Raw genomic sequence first — 21,432 nt, forward strand, 5'->3', positions numbered from 1 at the left:
AGCTGGCATCGCCTTCTTAGGTACTGTATTACGTTTTAAAACCGCATACGGAGGGAGTTTGGTTCCGTCTGCGAGGCAGGCTAACATGACGGTAACGCGGCTCTTCTCATTTCCAGTGGATTTTATAACAACGTATTTCTCACCTTTCTTGTGTACAGTAACAGGTGTTGGCATGTCAAAAAAACACAGGTGTCTGATCAGCATTGCCAATCTGTTCCAGTGGGTGAGAATGCTGATCATATAGCACTGAAATGAAAACAGATTCTCTCCAAAGTCAGAGGTCAGGCGCAGGGCTAGACTTGTTCTGCGTCGCAGCGTTAGTCCGTTACACCGCATCATTAGTCCGTTACGCCGCATCATTCTTTTACACCAGACAACACTTGCTTTGAAGTCAGCGGTGGGTATGATTAGCTCTTTGTCTATTTCCACGGCCTTGAGCTGAATGACAGCTCTGCTGATGGGGATCCTGTCCTTTTCGTTTCTCATTCACGTACGCGCACACTCTTCTGTCAAGCTCTTGAAAGCGGCCGCTTTGAGGAGCACAGAAAGCTTTTCTCTGATTGTGAGTATTTTTAGGCGATCTTTTTGAGCTCTCCATCTCCGTACATTACACTTAGTGACACCATATTTCACAGCCGCTTTGCAATTGTTTGAAGACTCTGCCTCATTTATCACCATCATCTTGAAGTTTGCATCATAACTTCTCCTCAGCTGCCGGTTAACTTGGCCGATCTTTGACCCACTTTTCTCCAGATTGTCGCTATGTTTCTCCATTTTCTGTTATCTCTTCTCTTATTTTCTTCTCTTTTCTTTCTTACTGCTATTTTTTATTTTTCTTCTCCATGCTACCGCTATTTTTAGTTTTCTTCTTCGTGACAGGGGTTTGCTTTGGTCTGGGGAGTTAAGTTCAGCATTCGCTTTAAAGATTCTGGCGCCATCTAGCGTTGTGAATGTCTAATGTATAATGTCTAGACCCCAAATGTAAGACGACCCCCACTTATTTCAATGTAAAAAAACACCGTTGTATATTCGGGCCAATAGGGTAATCGTTTTTCCTCGATTTCTATATGAATTTTGAGATTGTCTGCAGTCAAAATTGTAATCATGATTAAAATTCAATTAATTACGCAGCCCTAGTCTAGTCCCTCACCTAAAAGCTGTTTGCAATGGATGACCCCGCCAAGGGATTAACACTCCAGACAAGCAAACCGCTCCACCACAGTAAGGTGACGACTTACAGAAGGGCAAGAAGACTGTTATTGAATAGTCGCTATATCCGTACCTGTGGCCCAGCTTGGAGAGGAGATAGGCACTTATTTGCCTAATGAAATGTCCATCCATCCATACATACATCCATCCATCCATACATACATACATACATTTTCTATACTGCTTGTCCCCATGGGGGTCGCGGGCATGCTGGACCCTGTCCCAGCAGTCATCAAGCAGTAGGCAGGGGACACCCTGGACCGGTTACCAGCCAATCGCAGGGCACACAGAGACAAAAAGCCATCCGCACTCGCACTCACACCTCGGGGCAGTTTGGGGTGCTCAATTGGCATTCCAACCATGTTTTTGGGATGTGGGAGGAAACCGGAGTGCCCGGAGAAAACCCACGCGGGCACGGGGAGAACATGCAAACTCCACACAGGGAGGGCCGTAGGTGGAATCGAACCCTCACCCTACTAACTGTGAAGCAGACGTGCTAACAGGTGCTCTATTGATCCGCCCACTAGTCAATATTATCAAAAATGTTTTCTTTGGACGTACATCATTATTATAACAAGAATACTTGTGAAAAGAAACAACAAAATGATGCAGGGCAAGGATTGCATTTTCCTGTTTTTATTTCAAACTAAAAATTTATCCATAATAGAAGGCGATTTACCGTATTTTTCGGACTAAAAGTCGCTCCAGAATATAGGTCGCATTAGCCATAAAATGCACAACAACGTGGAAAAAAAAACATATAAGTCACTCGGAGTATAAGTCGCATTTTGGGGGAAATTTATTCAACAAAATCCAACACCAAGAACAGACATCAACGAGCAACAACAGGCTAAACAATAGGTATGCTAACGTGACATAAACACAAACGAAGAGCTGAGAACGGGCCTGACGTAACATTCATTATTCATATAACTATTACATAAATAACAAGTTTATAAAACCATCTGTGTCACTCCAATTCATTAAATCCATCGATCGTCCTTTATGTCAACAAGGACGCTGACGGCACTTGCTGTCAGGCAGGGAACAAGGCGGAGGACTCGGATGCAGAGTCGTTTTTTCTCGGATTTATTCCAGCACACACACTGATCAAAAGTACAACTCAAAACGCCTCTTGCGAGGGAAACACGTGGCAAAAAGTTCAAACAAAAGCGTCGCACTGGGGCGAGACAAAAAAGGCTATGGGGATCAAGGCACTAACAAAAAGCGTTGCTCTGTGGCAAGACAAAAAGGAGGAATCTTACTGAGAGCTCGGACGTCAAAGAATCGCTGGTGGTCGGGACGAGGCAAGACACACTGGCACAAGACAAGGGGAAGACGCGGACTAAATACACACAAAAGGGCTGGGACGCAGGTGCTGACAATTAGCGCCAATCACGCAGGTGCCACAATCGGGATCGGGGAAGACAAGACAACCAAACACAGAGGAAGGAAACTCGAACTGAAACGGAAGGGATGACAAAATAAAACAGGAAGTAAAGTTACGACACCGACGAGACAGAAAACCGGAAAAATAAACGTGACCGCATGACACTTGCACTTCAAAATATTCCACAGGCCCATATAACGATATATAAATTTTATATCAAGTAACTATTATATAAGCAATAATATTATCAAATCATCTGTGTCACTCTAAATCATTAAATCCATCTATCAAATTCCTTATCCTTTGTCAACAACGCCGCGCGTGCGCCCTGACGTCAGCCTCGTCGTTAATCCACAGATCTAGTATATAACTATATTGTAGCGTTAACAAAGTACAAGGAAAGATGTGGGTTTGGTAAACGGCTCTTTATTTAACAAAACAACAGTTCAACGAGCCGACAACTACTGAACTGTAACGATAAAAACAGGCGTGTGGCGGCGTAGACTTCCATCCCCGGAGGTGGCATTTCCACCCACGGAGGTGAAAGAGAGCTACGTAGAATAGGACCGGGCATGCATAAAAGCCATGTCCGAGCCCCATCCACCGTCCCCGGACAGCCACCCGGCCGAGCACCGGCCCCCGACTTCCATCCACGGAGGTGAAAGAGAGCTCTGTAGGGTAGGACCCGTCGTGCGTAAAAGCCATAATAGTTTTTCAAACCTTCTGTGTCACTCCAAATCATTAAATCCTTCAAACTCTTCGTTCTCCGTGTCACTTACAAACAAAGCCGCTAATGATGCCGGTAGTGGTGGGGCCCTTCGTCATCTTTGTGATCCCGTGATCGAATCTTTGTCCTTTATGCAAACAACCGCCGCGCCGCGCTGCTGACGTCACTTGAAATTCAAATTACAGTAATCCTTTGCTACATCGCGGTTCGTTTATCGCGGTTGCACTTTATTTTTTTAATTTTGAAAATGTAGGAAAAAATTCACATATAAGTCACTTCTCAGTATAAGTCGTCTCCCCACCCAAACTATGAAAAGAAACCCGCGACTTATTGTCCGAAAAATATGGTAATTTGAAAATGATGAATGAAAATGAAATGTGAATAAAAATTCATGCAGAATTATGTAAATAATATATTTAAAGATTTTAAACACTGAATAGGGTAAAATTGACCTGAAAGACAAGACAAAGGATTTACAATGGTTTAAATCTATTAACATTCAATTGACTGGATTGTTTGATTATGTTTTTTTTTTTCACAGGGATGTGACCAAAATGTCGATAAAGTTTGCAGTGGTTCCAATAACAATATTCTTCAATTGGAGAACTTGTCCCTGTGTGTTGCTGCTATCAAGAAGCTAGTAGAATACATCAACTTCAACTTTATTGAGGATCACTCAGTTTTATCAGCGAACCTGTCATCCTACAACGAAGGATCAGATGTTGAAGTTCATACTATTTCTATCAGGAAAAATGAAAACGATGCACCTGATTTTGGTCTTAGCTTTGGAAATATTCCAATTTTTGGGGATCCTGATGGAAGAAAAAAGGGAGGGCCAAGGAGGAGAAGAGATCAGAGCCCCATCATGCACGTGGGCTGCATCTGGGTAACAGAAGTGAGAAAAGGAAGCCCAACAGCCTGCTCTGGCAGAATCAAACTGAGAGATGAATTGCTGTCACTGAATGGACAGCTCATGGTGGGAGTGGATGTTAATGGAGCCAGGTATGTCTACAGAAGAAAGTATTACCAGTCAACCACATTTTGTGTGAAGATTGCAAAGATTAAATACTTACTAATGCAATGGTAACTCTACTTATGAACTTAATTGGTTCCGCGATTGGGTTTGTAAGTAGAAATGTTTGTAAGTAGAAGCAACGTTTCTCATAGGTATCAATGTAAAAGCAAATTATGCATGTTAAACTATCCCAAAAGTCACACTTTTTGCCCTATTACTCGGTGTAAAAGACACAGAAAACCTAAACAACAGTTTTGATTTTGCTTTTTCAAACCTTCATAACAACAAATAAATGTCACTTTTTTCTTGACCTCCTAACTTTGCTTGGGGAGAGGGGAACCTGTTTTAACTTTCGACACTTGCTAGAAATACCCCTGAGAAGACAAAAAAAAATCTGGCTAATAAATTTTTGTATGCTTCCATGTACTCCCTGTAATGTGCTCACGTAGGTACATTACTTTTTGGTTTTATTATTGAGTTTTCCGACCAGGTGAGTGGTCATTGAATGTGCCTCGCGCGGAACGCTAGTGAGAACTTAAAAAAAGAAAAGAAAAGAAAAGGAACCGAGCTTCTAAAGATGAAATTGACAAACACAAAAGTGTGTTCCTCATGTTTTTATTGAAAACAAGTTAGTACTGTCTGCTGCACGGCAACAGCTTCCACCTTTCACTCAATCTGTGTGCGTTTTCCTGCGACGGAATACTAATTTTCACAGAGGTACCAACTTTGGCACAACACCTGCCATACTCCCTTGCGAGCTTGACGATACACATGCTTTTGCCATGCTCCTTCATGATTTCGAGTTTCATATAGATCGTCGTAAGAGACATACTCGACTACACTACTTGTTTTTTACACTCCTAACGTGCCAAGACAAACAGGGATTGGCAGAGCAAAGGAGACAAGGAGGGGGTGGGGGGGCTTGGGTGTTGGTTCGGAAGTCAAAAATTGGTTCGTAAGTAGATGCAAAAAAATCGCAAGGCTCTGGTTTGTATCTCAAAAAGTTTGTAAGTTCATATAGGCGTTCATAAGTAGAGGTACCACTGTAAATCAAATTGTCTACTACTTGTATAACTAGGGCTTTACCTTGGTGTAATAGCTTTCATTGCGTAACTGCAGAGGTTCTTTGTGCACAGAATATCTGAGTTGTGTCATGCCATAGATTTTTGTCAGTCTTTTGAACATCTTATATTATGCATAAATGGACTTCTATTCTGTGCATTCTCCCACTGTATCAAATCCTGGTTCAGATTCAACCCCTGAACATTTAAAATTATAATTATTAGAGGACATTCACATCACATTCTCAACTTTGACAGTTTGATTGACGATGATCAAATCAAATGTCCTATTGTTGTAGTTATTGTTATTCATTACACCAATCGACTAAAGCTGCAGAGAAGGCTAAAGTTCTTGTTGTTTCACCACTGGCACTGGTGACACTGTCCAATGTTAGAGTGCCTGCTGTGAAAAGCTATGTACAGTGTATTTAACCTCACTTAACCTTTCCCTATATTTGAATGTTTATTTCCAGTTACCTGGCAGATCAATGCTGGAATGGAGGATATATTTACCTTGTCCTGCTGCGGCGAGTCAAGCGAAAAGCTCCTCTTCCCCCTTGTGGTGTTGATGACAGTCTTAGTACTCCCATCAGTAATGACTCTTGTGATGACCAGCCACAGTGCATAACTTCCTCCGACTCCATTGGCAGTCCAGTAACGTGCAAACGTACACGCAAACTTGGTGTCACGTCAAGGTCGCGCTGCAGAAGAGAGAACAAAGATGACACTGACTCAGAATTTCAGCGTTATAGTGACTTCAGCTTGTCTCACTTCGTCGATAAAGAAGTCAGCCCCTCAAATGAAAAAACAAGGCATATATTCGCCACGCATATGCCAACACAGGAAAGTGATTGCACCTTTCCTCATTTCAAAGTTCCCCATCATCATTGCAGAGGCACTGCTGCGCTGCCTATAAGGAGTCACAGTCAACTGTTGGAGAGCGAAAGGAATTATTTTTCCAGTCGTCTTTATAACCAGGTAATGAAGGCATCTTTAGATCTGTAATGGATGATTGTGTGTTATTTTCAGTTCCATATATTTCTCATTTTCTTGTCAGTAGCATTATTTTTATGTGATGCTCCTGCTTTTGCCAATATGTTATCTCAATTTATTTAACAAATTACTGGTCCCTTGCAGTGATCACTAAGTTTCTACTGCTTTGATATTAGAGCGGATCTAAAACATCATCTTTAGTTGTCTCATCTTCGAACTCAGATTCTTCAACGTATTATTTCGTATTATTAATTGTGACCATTTGAAAGCCATCCGTCATTCAACCACCAACACACCTACCGACTCACACAACCCATCTAGCCAAGGCAAGCCATCCATCCATCCATCCATCCATCCATCCATCCATCCATCCATCCATCCATCCATCCATCCATCCACCCCATCCATCCATCCATCCATCCATCCATCCATCCATTCATCCATCCATCCATCCATCCATCCATCCACCCACCCCATCCATCCATCCATCCATCCATCCATCCATCCATCCATCCATCCATCCACCCACCCCATCCATCCATCCATCCATCCATCCATCCATCCATCCATCCATCCATCCATCCATCCATCCATCCATCCACCCACCCCATCCATCCATCCATCCATCCATCCATCCATCCATCCATCCATCCATCCATCCATCCATCCATCCATCCACTCACCCTATCCATCATCCATCCATCCATCCATCCATCCATCCATCCATCCATCCATCCATCCATCCATCCACCCACCCCATCCATCCATTCATCCATCCATCCATCCATCCATCCATCCATCCATCCATCGATCCATCCATCCATCCACCCCATCCATCCATCCATCCATCCATCCATCCATCCATCCATCCATCCATCCATCCATCCATCCATCCATCGGATTTTTCGCGGGTGGTTCTGGAATGCATCTCCCGCGAAAAACAAGAGAGCACTGTACTGCCAAAGAATTTACGCAAGCACCATCAAAACCTTCCATGTATGACAGTTTAATGTCATGTTAAGATATAGAAAGATTTTTTTTTTGACGTTTTAAAATTAGGTCTGCTACGTCATGTTTATGACATACATTGTTTCGTTTATCTCAAATTATGACCACAAAGACATCTTCAACAATGTCAATTTAGCATAAAAAATGACAATTTATATGTCAAGTTGTCATGACAAAGACATGAAACTATGTCAACTTTGGATCAAAAGTGACATAATTTAAAGACTGACACTTAATGACATCTGTCATAAGGATTTATTAATGTTCATAACAGTTGTCATGTCATGAATATGAAAGTCTTATGACAGTGTTATGAACAAAATTCAAATAAAGTGTTACCCAAGTGTCTTTCCAATATTACTGTCGGCATAGGTCAGTTATTACTTTTAAGTTACTATTTTACATTGGTAATTAATTGATACATTTTTTTAATGACAATGTATCATGAATTTCGGATAGCGTGCGTGTGACTATTAAAAGCTATTGTGTTTTATTGCTATACTGTCAGTTCATTGGTAACAACTGAAGCTGATATATTTCAAGGTAGAAAGCGTTCCTAATTGAATGACTGTGTTGGCATCAGTAAGTGGTCGCAAGAGCTATTTTTCTACCGCTCAAATACAGTCACACACAAATCAAATCCAAAATGTTTATTTTATCCCAGCACGTCTGGAATATTATAAGCAGTGAATCCGGCGATTAGTTCTGAAGGGAAGAAAATAATGAGCCTTTACATGAGTTAGCATATGAGCATGGAACTGGACCACAGTTTGGGAGAACTAGCCATGTACACTATATACTATATGCAGACTACATACAGTATGTGCCAAATGCATAAAGTTTTGTTCTGTATAGACTGCATACATGAATGACAGTTAAAGTTTAATCTCACAGTCGCCAAGACAACATCCTGAGGAGGACGCTTACTAAACACCCCATGCTGCTGTGTCTAGATACACATTTAAAATGCAAATGAATGGTCGACCTATTTTATATTGTCAAGTGTGCTTTCTTCTCATAATTTATTTATAATTGAGCTATATTTGTAATTTTAATGCCTCAAGGGACAATTTAACAGTAAGAAGACCATACGCATGTTGTCATGTCAGAAGAAAAGTCAGTAATTGATTGATTGATTGATTGATTGATTGATTGATTGATTGATTGATTGATCATTTATTGATCCCGGGGATGGGGAAATTCAGGCCCCAGCAGTATTCATACCACAGAGTGGGTATATAAAAGACACACAGATGGCATGAGCGCAACTTGATAGGCTATTATAAGGCTGCCACACAACGGCGCCACAAAGAAAGCCAGTAAGTGCGAAAGTTAAAAGCCATCAAAGCAAAGCAATAAGACAAAGGAAAAAAAAGTAACAGCGGCCAACCAGCCACCCCAACACCAAAGAACACCCCAAAACACACAAAATAGCCTCCACGGGGTCCATAAACAGGTGTAAGGGCAGCCAAGTTCAACGGCGCCCAATAGACCGTGGTCGTGAATCGGTTAAACATCCCAAAACAGGCAAACGTGTGAGCAGCGTCCTGGGCACCCAGTCGGGGCACGTGCAGATGGTTATCATGGGGCTGGCACGGCGGAGGTCGTTGGTTCCGACGAGCGCGAGGGAGCGGACTCCCCACAGGGGTCGCGGCTGCGAGGCCAAGACGTGGGACCCGGTCAGCACCGGCCAGATGAGCAGAAAGCCGTCGTAGAGTCACGCCGGTCCCGACCGATGTACGTAGCCATCCCGGACCCAGGGAAAAAAAATATCCCATCCGAAGCGATCTGCAGACCCTGAAGAGCGGTAGAAGGCACCAGCATCGCCGAATGGACAAATAGAAAGAAAGAAAAAGGAGAAAAGAATGAAATAAAAAGGAAATGAGAGAACACTGCTGGGAGGCTGCCACTCACAGCGGCGCCATACCAAAAAAAATGAATAAATTAAATAAAACTGTCAAACAAATAGGAATAGCCAATAAGCATCTTTTTACTCTTCCAAGCACAGTACTGACTTAAAGTGGTATGAACATGATTTTTTCTTTAGCTTTTGGGTTCATAAGATATTCCACAAATGATTTACCATAATTTTCGGACTATAAGTCGCCCCGGAGTACAAGTTGCACCAGCCATAAAATGCCCAAAAGAGTGAAAAAAAAACATATGTAAGTCGCTCCGGAGTATAAGTCGCATTTTGGGGGGCAATTTATTTGACAAAATCCAACACCAAGAACAGACATGAACGAGCAACAACAGGCTAAACGATACGGTATGCTAACGTGACAAACACAAACGAGGAGCTGAGAACGGGCCTGACGTAACATTCAGAGTTATTTAAAAAAACTATTACATAAATAACACGTTTATAAAACCATCTGTGTCACTCCAATTCATTAAATCCATCGATCGTCCTTTGTCAACAATACCGTGTGCCGCGCCGCAGTTCAAATTATTCCACAGGCCCATACAACGATATATAAACTATATTTTAAATAACTATCACATAAACAAAAATATTATCAAACCATTTGTGTCACTCCAAATCATAAAATCCAGCGATCAAATTTCTCGTCTTTTATCGATCGTCCTTTGTCAACAATGCCGTGTGCCGCACCGCAGTTCAAATTATTCCACAGGCCCATAATATATAAACTACATTTTAAATAACTATCACATAAACAACAATATTATCAAACCATTTGTGTCACTCCAAATCATTAAATCCATCGGTCAAATGTCTCGTCCTTTGTCAACAACGCCGCGCGTGAGCAGCTGACATCAGCCTTGTGGGTCAGTTGCGACTCCTTTTATTCCACAGATGTAGTATATAAATATACTGTAGCGTTAACAAAGTACAAGGGAAGACGTGGGTTTGGTAAACGGCCCTTTATTTAACAAAACAAGAGTTCAACGAGCCAACAACTATGAACTGTAACGATAAAAACATATAGAAATTGCTACACGAAATAAAGTATATATCAAATAACTATAACAAAAACAACATTTTTTTCCAAACCTTCTGCATCACTCCTAATCATTAAATCCTTCAAACGCTTCGTCCTCCATGTCACTTTCAAACAAAGCCGCGACTGATGCCGGTAGTGGGGCCCTTCGTCATCCTCTGATCGAATCTTTGTCCTTTATGTAAACAACCGCCGCGCCGCGCCACTGACGTCACTTGAAATTCAAATTACAGTAATCCCTTGCTACATCACGGTTCTCCAAACTTTCTTTCTGCTGCTCGATTAATGTTTTCGGCTCCATATTTTACAACTTGAAGTTTGTAACCTGCAGAATATGTGTTTCTTTTTGGTGCCATTTTTGTTAAGCCCTCCCAGTTGATGAGTCACGGTCAACGGTGAAATTTAGAGCGCCCTCATCCAGTTTCGTCTGAAAATAACAGTTTTCTTTTTTCAGCTGTAGTTTTTTGTTTTGTTTATTTGGTTGTTTCATCAAAGTCAAAGTCAAAGTCTGCTTTATTGTCAATTTCTTCATATGCCAAGACACACAAAGAGATCGAAATTACGTTCCCACTATCCCACGGTGACAAGACATAGTACACAATATGAATACAAGTAAACAACACAAAAAAATAAAAACAAGAAGGCACAAACAATGAATAAATAAGAGTGATGAATAAATAATAAATAAACAAATAACATAATAAATATAAGAGGAGCAAAAATGGAGCAAATGTGCATACAGGAGACAGTGGCCTTGGATATGGCGCTTTAAAGTGTTAATTGCTTTATTTGATTTTTTCTCTATTTTTCATGTTTTGAATATGTTCAAGATAAAGATATAAAAGCATGTGATCAACTATACTAAAAATAACATGTGAAGTGGTCAACTATACTTGTAAGTAAGTGATATGTTAATGATCAAGTAAAAATTTGTGAAAAAAAACATATATAAGTCGCTCCTGAGTATAAGTCGCCCCCCCACCCAAACTATGAAAAAAACAGCGACTTATAGTCCGAAAATTACGGTATATAAACAATCCTCTGGTATGGGTTAGGGTTAGCTGTCTTTCTCTAACCCACATGTTTACCACTACTGAGCTGGTTTCTCCGCATTAGCAGTTGAATAGAAGTTGATTTAATTACCTCAAATCAGTATTACACAAAATATTTGATTTGATGAAAAAATAACTTCACACTGATCTGGCCTACATGGTTAAAAACTATTTTTGACTTTTTATCATAATGCATATCGTCATTTCGATTTATTTTAAACCAACTGTTAAAGCTCATTTAATTTGATATATTTTGCACACCTTTATTGTTAAGTGATGTATTTTCATTTTGACATAAACATAGATCCATTATTTCTAGAGCTTGTGGCAGTATTTTTAACTTGTAGTATTACATATCGCATTGTTTTTTCAGTGTTATTGTTAATCACATGGCCAACCAAACATGAACACTGGATTTTCATCCCTTACTGTAAGCAGTGATTGGCGTAGACATGAGGCTCTATCATGGATTATAACCATAATGGAATTAGGAGGATTTCTGCCATCTGTCCTGTGTGATGTAATGCATCGCTACAATGAGGTAAATCCAACCCATGGTTCATTATTATAGTATAGTTTTTAAAGCTTGTATATACGTAGCTCATAATAAATTATTCCATCACCACCAATGGATCACAGTGTCAAAAATATTTGCGAGATCTAATATTTGTAGCTATGCTGTCAATGAGACTCACTCAATCCCAGGAAATTCTGACATTTTAAAACAAAGGGGGCATTCCTTGTCCATATTTTTGACGTACGTTGTCTACACTAGGATCTCCTGGCATGTTGAAATCACTGGAAACGCTTTAATGTTCCTAAACAGACAATTTTTCTGATGTGCAAACTAAACCCATGACCAATGGCGTAGGTTTGGTCTAAGCTTTGGTAGGGACATTACAATTACTACCCCCTACCCCCAACCATAACGTGACTTAATGTGTACACAACCAGACACGTTCATACTCAGCAGAACAGCTCAGTGGCCCAGTGGTAGAGTGTCCGCCCTGAGACTGGAAGGTTGTGGGTTCAAACCCTGACCGGGTCATACCAAAAAGACTATAAAAATGGGACCCATTGCCTCCCTGCTTGGCACTCAGCATTAAGGGTTGGAATTGGGGGGTTAGATCACCAAATGATTCCCGAGTGCGGCACCGCTGCTGCTCACTGCTCCCTTCGGGGATGGGTTAAATGCAGAGACAAATTTCACCGCACCCAGTTGTGTGTGTGACAATCATTGGGACTTTAATTTTTTCAAGAACATTTTTATTATTGCTTTTCCAAATTCAGCATACATTTAACATTTTCATACAGTTAAGACAAAAACATTAAAAATAGAAATAAATAACAAATAATATCTTACACTATATGAAAAATAATAAAATGTCTATTATATTAATCTCTGTGTTTGTTGCATGCTTATGCCTTCTGTATTTATCAACTGGCAAAATTAAATCCTAATTTAACTGGCTGCGCAGCGCCTAAGCTAAGCTAACGCAGCTTTTTTGTACATAGTGTATAAGTAGGTCACATTTTTTTTTATCTTGATAATATGTTGTAATTGTGTCTACTGGTGAGTGAACGCTGGCACGACTTGCTGCCGCTGCTCGCCGGTCATTTTTTATGTTATACGTCTGTACGGCGACCCTGAGTGCCTTGAAAGCCGCCTTATAAATAAAATGTATTATTATTATTATTATTAAATATTTAAACATAGATGCTTTGACTTCTCAGTGGAAATTGCTTAATTTTGATAAAACGAACAGCTTTAGCTTCCCTTTTATAACTTTTCCTGCGGCAAATGTACACTTCATTTTTATGGTAAGCATTCGGTTTGTGAATATTATGCTTTGTATTTCTTTCATTACCACAGAGCGCTTTGTTGTTGTAGCAGGGTGGAAGTTAATGCCAGTTTGTCCCTCTCACTGCTGTACATTTTTCAGAGGTTTCAACAAAATGTTTTCAATCAGGTTTTGAAAACAGGTGTGAACAGAGCCGCAACAGTCAAAACTTAAGTAAATTTAAAAAGCAAGGACACGTTTCAAGACAAATAATAGGAAGCGTAATTGACAAAAATGGACTATCCCACCCGCGTGGTCCCTTTTAAACTAAAGGCACAGTGAAATGCAACTTTTTGCACGTCGAAGATGGCAAATGCAATATGGTACGTAAAACAAAAGGTGCTGAAAAAGTCCCTGAATGACAGTTGAGGAACTGTAAAAGGACTTGTCATAGGGTGGTACTCATCTTTTGACCCAGTTAAACTGCTGGATCAAGGCCTCCATGCTATAACTTCTAGGTTTATCCCCCTGTAACTCCAAAGAAGAGTGGACTCCAGGATGCCAAAAACCACATGTACAAATCAATTATTATTTTAGAATACTTCTATTTGTTTTAAAATTGTTAAATGGCCTTGCCCCAGTTAACCTCACTGATCTCCTCCACCTTTACGCAGACCAGGCGCTACTGGACGTGCCAAAGACCAAGTGGAGCCTCAGGGGGATCTTTTTTTGTTCCTGGTCCTTTCCTCTGAAATGGCACTCCCCACAAATGTTAGGCCACTGCCCATTTTTAGAACTCATTTCAAGACCCGTTTTTGTTTTTTGACTTTAACTTGTGGTTGTCTCATTGCTATATGTGAAGTGCTTTGTTGCAGCTGCAGCTGTTGACAAATGCACCATATCAATACATTTGTATTGTATTGAAATACAAGCAAAACACATTTACATGGTTTGTTTTTGTTTTTCTTTTTTCTTAAAGCCAAGGGAAGCTTGCCACATCTGGAAAATGCACCTGGTGAAAGGCCAAGAGGGTTTGGGCATACAGATAACTGGTGGGCGTGGTTCCAAGCGCTCTCCTCATGGTATTAATATAGCTCATATTGAAGAGGGAGGAACAATTCACAGGTTTGTTTTTCTACTGCCTTGTCTCGTGTGTTTTCTTGGGCATGCTTTCTGTAGCTATGTTTTTTTGTTTTTTTAAACCTGATGTTTATTAGTATTTGTAATTATCATTAATGGTCGTTAATGTGCTTTATCCTTATTCAAAAAAATAGATAAATAAATAAATCAATACATACATACATACATACATACATACATACATACATACATACATACATACATACATACATACATACATACATACATAATGCTTAATACAATAGTGAATCTTTGAAAATGCGAAGGGAATACTGTACTTAAAGTAAGACTATTGGCCAGAGATGGCTGTAATGCACTACATTTAAGTTACTTTTTTGATTGATGTAGTTTTCATCCAACAATTTGTTTTTACTTGAGTATGAATGAGAAGAAATACTACTTCTACTCCATTACATCAAAAATATGTGTATCTTACAGACAATAATTATAACAATAATAATACAGAGGTGGGCATTTTTCTCCCAGGGACAGATCAAAAAGGATTGAGGACTGAAGTTTTTTTTTTGTCTATCTGTGGAATCATCGCATTTTGGGTCTAGTGCAGACTAACATCTCAGTCCATCCGACGTATTGTTTTGGCACACAACCATTGAAGTCTGCCAAAGAAAGGGGTTTGTTTACGTACATTGCAAATGAAAACACACTCTTTTGTCTCATGCATGCAATCTGCCAATCCAAGTTTTTGTTTGTTTGGTTTTTCCTTAGACCAAACTTTATTCATCCCAGGTGAAAAATATTGTTGGCTTATGTTAGAATAGGCCTCTTTGACACGTGATTACCTAGGTAGCTTGAACTATGCCGTTATATTGCTGTAACCTTTCTCTTGCTTCATTAGCTGTAACCTTTCTCTTGCTTCATTAGCTTTCTCTTCTCTATGACACTCTTTGCACATACGTAGAAGTCACTCTCAGTTAAGACTACAAGGTCGCACATTATCACACAGGCTAGGCAGAGCCACCTCCTTGCAGGAAGGCGGCCCAGAGTAGTATAAGAGCAGGAACCTTGGTGATGGGAGTTAGACCTTCTTCCGCATCTCGCAGAGAAGGCTCCACAGCTGTGATCTTCCTGGCATACATCCATCCATCCATCCATCCATCTTCTTCCGCTTATCCGGGGTCGGGTCGCGGGGGCAGCAGCTTTAGGAGGGACTCCCAGACTTCCCTCTCCCCAGCCACTTCATCCAGCTCATCCCGGGGGATCCCAAGGCGTTCCCAGGCCAGCTGAGAGACATAGTCTCTCCAGCGCGTCCTGGGTCGTCCCCGGGGTCTCCTACAGGTGGGACATGCCCGGAACACCTCCCCAGGGAGGCGTCCAGGAGGCATCCTGATAAGATGCCCGAGCCACCTCATCTGGCTCCTCTCAACGTGGAGGAGTAGCGACTCTACTCCGAGTCTCTCCCGGATGACCGAGCTTCTCACCCTATCTCTAAGGGAGAGCCCGGACATCCTGCGGAGAAAACTCATTTCGGCCGCTTGTATACGAGATCTCGTTCTTTCGGTCACGACCCATAGCTCGTGACCATAGGTGAGGGTAGGAGCGTAAATCGACCGGTAAATTGAGAGCTTTGCCTTTTGGCTCAGCTCTCTCTTCACCACAACGGACCGGTACAGGGTCCGCATTACTGCCGACGCTGCACCGATCCGCCTGTCGATCTCACGCTCCATCCTCCCCTCACTCGTGAACAAGACTCCAAGATACTTGAACTCCTCCACTTGGGGCAGGATCTCATCCCCGATCCGGAGAGGGCATTCCACCCTTTTCCGATCGAGGACCATGGACTCGAATTTGGAGGTGCTGACCCTCATCCCGACCGCTTCACACTCGGCTGCGAATCGTTCCAGCGAGAGCTGGAGATCACGGCCTGAAGAAGCCAACAGCACCACGTCATCTGCAAAAAGCAGAGACGCGATGCTGAGGTCCCCAAACCGGACCCCCTCAACGCCTCGGCTGCGCCTAGAAATTCTGTCCATAAAAATTATGAACAGAATCGGTGACAAAGGGCAGCCTTGGCGGAGTCCAACCCTCACTGGGAACGAATCCGTCTTACTGCCGGAAATGCGGACCAGACTCTGGCATCGGTGATACAGGGACCGAACCGCCCTTATCAGTTGGCTCGGCACCCCGTACTCCCGAAGCACCCTCCACAGAACCTCCCGAGGGACACGGTCGAACGCCTTCTCCAAGTCCACAAAACACATGTGGACTGGTTGGGCGAACTCCCATGCACCCTCGAGGATCCTGCCGAGGGTGTAGAGCTGGTCCACTGTTCCACGGCCAGGACGAAAGCCACACTGCTCCTCCTGAATCCGAGGTTCGACCTCCCGACGGACCCTCCTCTCCAGCACCCCTGAATAGACCTTACCAGGGAGGCTGAGGAGTGTGATTCCCCTGTAATTGGAACACACCCTCCGGTCCCCCTTCTTAAAGAGGGGAACCACCACCCCAGTCTGCCAATCCAGAGGCACTGTCCCCGATGTCCACGCAACGTTGTAGAGGCGTGTCAGCCATGACAGCCCCACAACATCCAGAGCCTTTAAGAACTCCGGGCGGATCTCATCCACCCCCGGGGCCTTGCCACCGAGGAGTTTTTTGACTACCTCAGTGACTTCGGCCCCAGAGATTGGAGAATCCGCCTCAGAGTCTCCAGGCCCTGCTTCCTCAATGGAAGGCGTGTAGGTGGAATTGAGGAGGTCTTCGAAGTATTCTCCCCACCGACTCACGACGTCCCGAGTCGAGGTCAGCAGCACGCCATCCCCACTGTAAACAGTGTTGACGTTGCACTGCTTCCCCCTCCTGAGACGCCGGATGGTGGACCAGAATTTCCTCGAAGCCGTCCGAAAGTCATTCTCCATGGCCTCACCGAACTCCTCCCACGCCCGGGTTTTTGCCTCAGCAACCGCCGAAGCCGCGTTCCGCTTGGCCATCCGGTACCTGTCAGCTGCCTCCGGAGTCCCGCAGGCCAAAACGGCCCGATAGGACTCCTTCTTCAGCTTGACGGCATCCCTTACCGCCGGTGTCCACCAGCGGGTTCGGGGATTGCCGCCACGACAGGCACCAACGACCTTACGGCCACAGCTCCGGTCGGCCGCCTCAACAATGGAGGCGCGGAACATGGTCCACTCAGACTCAATGTCCCCCGCCTCCCCCGGGACGTGGGAAAAGCTCTGCCGGAGGTGGGAGTCTGGCATACATTAAATAGTTAAACTGTGAAGGCTGCCTCTTGGTAATTTCTGTTAGAATAGCGAGCATTAAAGATAAAGAACTGGGAACAAACGTAACACTTATGCGCTGGTGGGGTAATGCCGAACACTGTAGCAAGTCCAAGAAAGAGAGGTGGTTTAAGGGTTTCTAAAGTTTTAATTAGATTGGCAGCCTCAGTACAACTGTGCCTATGTGGGTGTGGGTGACTCTATAAAACAAATAATAATTATATAATATTATTATAGTGTTAATCATATATTATCTACAATAATGTAAATATCACAAAAATATATGTAAGATAGTGCAACTCAAAGTTGTACACGCGGATGCAAAACCACGACAATAGCTCTTTTAAACATGCGCAAGGACATTTCGTATTACTAACTGGCAGCCAAAGAGGAACGTGTGAAACTTAATTTCTTTACCCACACTCTGAAGCGGGGTAAACTACTAGGCTGAACTAAACTTAAACTTACTGAAATCCGAACTCGCAAACTATCGCCACTGTCTCTTTTCTCTTCCTCATTTCTCCTTCACATATGACACCGCGCGGGCTCTAAGCTCTGCCCTCTTAAAGGAGACTGTTAGGGTTTTTCAGATTATCCTTATCGTATGATTATGTTGGAATGCAACCGGTAATGAATAAGATAACTTGTCCCATCCTACACAAGGTCGTAAAACACCCCTTGATATGTTTTGACTAGAGCACAAGGGCTTCCTATTCAGCCTACTCTTACCCCCACTCTGTTTCTCTTAATAAATATGCCCTTGCAGGAGGGAGAGTTTTAGACTTCACTCCTTCAAAATGTGAGCTCTCCACCTGCAGGTGTCTAAAAGGACTTGCTTGTCTCCCGTGTGGTTCTTGCAAAATAAGTTGGAGTGAGCAAATCTCTAACAGAGACAGTCTCATAGTCCTCTAGCCTTCTTTTCTACACCTGCCCCCCTATTCACTTGTGAATATGAACAACAGAAAAGGATACTCCAAGGTGTGATTAATTGTCCTTAGGTAGGGCAGGCAAACAAGTCTTGCCACAGGTCTGACGTAGGTTCTTCCCTTCACACTCACTTCTGCTGATCTGACTTGGGTGTCCGGTCCGGGAATCACCTGAGAGACTCTCCCTACGGGCCAAAAGGCTCGTGGTAGCTGGTTGTCAACGATCATCACATCTTCAACGTGTATATTTGCTGATTCAGACTGCCACTTCTGGTGTGCTTGAAGTCCTGGCAGGTAGTCCCTCGGGAAATGCCGCCAAAAGTGGTCAGCAAGCACTTGACTGTGCCTCCATCTTTTCCACTCAACAATCTGTGAATCTTCATAGACGACTTGTGGCAGCGATGCATCCCGCCACCCCATGAGGAGACAGTTGGGAGTAATGGGTTCGGGGTCTGCTACCTCTGACGAGGTGTAGCCGAAGGGCTTTGAATTGAGCAACCCCTCTGCTTCAATCAACACTGTGCGCAGCACCTCATTGGTCACTATCTGGGTTCCAATGGTGATTCTAAGAGCGGTCTTCAACGAGCGGATTTCTCATTCCCAGCATCCTCCGAAGTGTGGGGCTCCGGGAGGGTTGAAGGCAAACTTGATTTACTGTCCAGCAAGCTGTTGCTTCAGAAACAGAATCAGAATAAGCTTTATTGACCAAATTTGTACATGCCAAAGAGGCGATTTGACTCCGGTTGATCTCAACCTCTGTACGACATTTGAGTGACAACATTCAGGCAACTAACAACATTTAAGTGGCGAAAGGGAGTGTGGCAGCTGTGGCTCAGGCAGTAGAGCGGGTCGTTTAGTAACCGGAGGGTTGGTGGTTCCCAAATCTTTCACAGTCACATGTCGTTGTGTCCTTGGGCAAGACACTTCACACACCTTGCCTCCAGGTCGCCATTGTAAATGTTCTCAATTGGCTTACCAGGTAAAACACCGAATAATAATAAAAAAAAAAAATGAGATCAGGATCTTATTGCACAGTGATGTCTCTGAGTCTCTATGAGTGGTGTGAATTCATCAGAGCAACAGCCTGCGGGAAGAAGCTGTGTCTGTGTGTGCTGGTTTTGGCGTACACCGATCTGAAACGCCATCTGGAGGGGAGTAGTTTGAACAGACTGTGACCTGGATGAGAAGGGTCTGCAGAGATGTGACTTGCACGTTTCCTGGTCCTGGACAGTATATGGGAGGTTGCTCTGGATTATCTTTTCTGCAGACCTGATTGTCCGTTGCTGTCTGTGCTTGTCTTATTTGGTGGCCGATCCAAACCAGACAGTGATGGAGGTGCAGAGAATAGACTGGATGATAGCAGTGTAGAAGGTCTTCAGTGGCTCCTGTGGCAGGTTGAACTTCCTGAGCTGTCTCAGAAAATACAACCTCTGCTGGGCCTTCTTCCAGACAGAGTTCATGTGGCCGGTCCATTACAGGTCCCGAGAGATTGTGGATCCCAGGAACTTGAAAGTGCCTGTGGAGGAAATAGCATTACTGAGGATAGTGAGGGGTGGAAATGGTGAAGGGTCTCTCCTGAAGTGGCCGGTCCATTTCAGATCCCGGGAGATTGTGAATCCCAGGAACTTGAAGGTGTCTGTGGTGGGAATAGCATTACTGAGGATGGTGAGGGGTGGAAGTGGCGAAGGGTCTCTCCTGAAGTCCACTTTCATCTCCATAGTCTTGAGCGGGTTCAGCTCCAGGTGGTTTTGGCTGCACCAGTGGACCAACCGCCCCATCTCCTGTCTGTACGCAGTCTCGTCACTGTCCTGGATCAGTCCGATGAGAGTGGTGTCATCCACATACTTTAGGAGCTTCACAGAAGAGTCGCCTGAAGAGTAATCATTGGTGTAGAGCAGGGGTGCTCAATACGTCGATCGCGATCGACCAGTCGATTGCCAAGCTACTACTGGTTGATCGCATGACGTTTAAAAAAAAAATACTGTATGCTAGAATTCAGCCCATCGCTTGATTGACATACAGGTACGCCTGTCGGGAGGCAATCACAGTGAACCGCACATGCGTAATAGACAGTGACTACAACCCCTCACCGCAGCTTGTTTAACGGCCGCACACACACACAAACCGCCAAAGTTTATAAGCTAATCAACGCACGCACTCGTTTTTTTCTTTTAAACAAAAGAAAGTTTATGACCATCAAAAATGAGTGGGGTTGCTGGACCAAGTAAGAAGCCAAAAACGTATCACTTTCATACGGAATGGGAGTTGGACTTTTTTCTCACAATGTCATTTTCTAAGTGCGTTTCAAAAATACACGCACTGTGTTATTTATTTATTTATTTATTTATTTATTTATTTATTTATTTATTTATTGTAGTGGGTAGATCTTTGTGACTTGGTCATTTTAAAAGTAGCTCGTAAGCTGAAAAAGTTTGAGCACCCCTGGTGTAGAGAGAAGAGCGGTGTAGAGAGAGAAGAGCAGTGGGGAGAGTACGCAGCCCTAGGTGGGGCACCAGTACTGGTGGTCCGGGTGTCTCATGTGATGGTCCCCAGCCTCACATGCTGTTTCCTGTTGGTCAGGAAGCAGGTGATCCACTGACAGGTGGAGGCAGGCACCGCAAACTGGATGAGCGTCTGGTGGAGGATGTCAGGAGCAATGGTGTTGAACGCCGAGCTGAAGTCCACAAACAGGATTTTGGCGTACGTATCTGGGGTGTCTAGGTGGCGCAGGATGTAGTGCAGCCCCATGTTGACTGCATCGTCCACCGACCTGTTTGCCTCGTAGGCAAACTGCAGGGGGTCAAGCAGGGGGCCCGTGATGTGCATCAGGTGGCTCAACACTCGGCTCTCAAAGGATTTTATGACCACAGATGTCAGGGCAATGGGTCTGTAATCATTCAATCCTGTGATGGCGGGGTTCTTTGCCACCGGTACGAT

At 43.4% G+C, this 21,432-nt stretch overlaps 1 protein-coding gene and 1 long non-coding RNA gene across 4 annotated transcripts in view; one reads left to right on the forward strand and one right to left on the reverse strand.

Annotated features, from left to right (window-relative positions):
* The window catches only part of pdzd2 (PDZ domain containing 2), a 293,772-nt gene that overhangs the window by 25,707 nt on the left and 246,633 nt on the right, over positions 1 to 21,432 (forward strand). The window contains exons 3-5 of the mRNA XM_088374954.1: positions 3,868 to 4,328; positions 5,876 to 6,380; positions 14,179 to 14,324. Of these exons, the coding sequence (XP_088231080.1) occupies positions 3,868 to 4,328; positions 5,876 to 6,380; positions 14,179 to 14,324 (1,112 nt within the window). The remainder of the gene's footprint in view (positions 1 to 3,867; positions 4,329 to 5,875; positions 6,381 to 14,178; positions 14,325 to 21,432) is intronic.
* On the reverse strand, positions 2,300 to 10,855 carry LOC148398433 (uncharacterized). Of its 3 annotated transcripts, none has more exons than XR_015858450.1 (3): positions 10,420 to 10,855; positions 5,916 to 6,103; positions 2,300 to 4,334 (listed from the first exon to the last, which is right to left on the reverse strand). It is a non-coding gene; the product is annotated as an uncharacterized LOC148398433 (long non-coding RNA). The 3 variants fall into 3 exon arrangements; XR_015858452.1 differs by lacking the exon at positions 10,420 to 10,855 and adding an exon at positions 10,100 to 10,403; XR_015858451.1 differs by lacking the exons at positions 2,300 to 4,334; positions 5,916 to 6,103 and adding an exon at positions 8,556 to 9,200.

This window comes from Syngnathus floridae, chromosome 5 (genome assembly GCF_059516105.1).
Source record: "Syngnathus floridae isolate MCC-2025c chromosome 5, RoL_Sflo_1.0, whole genome shotgun sequence".
NCBI lineage: Eukaryota > Metazoa > Chordata > Actinopteri > Syngnathiformes > Syngnathidae > Syngnathus > Syngnathus floridae.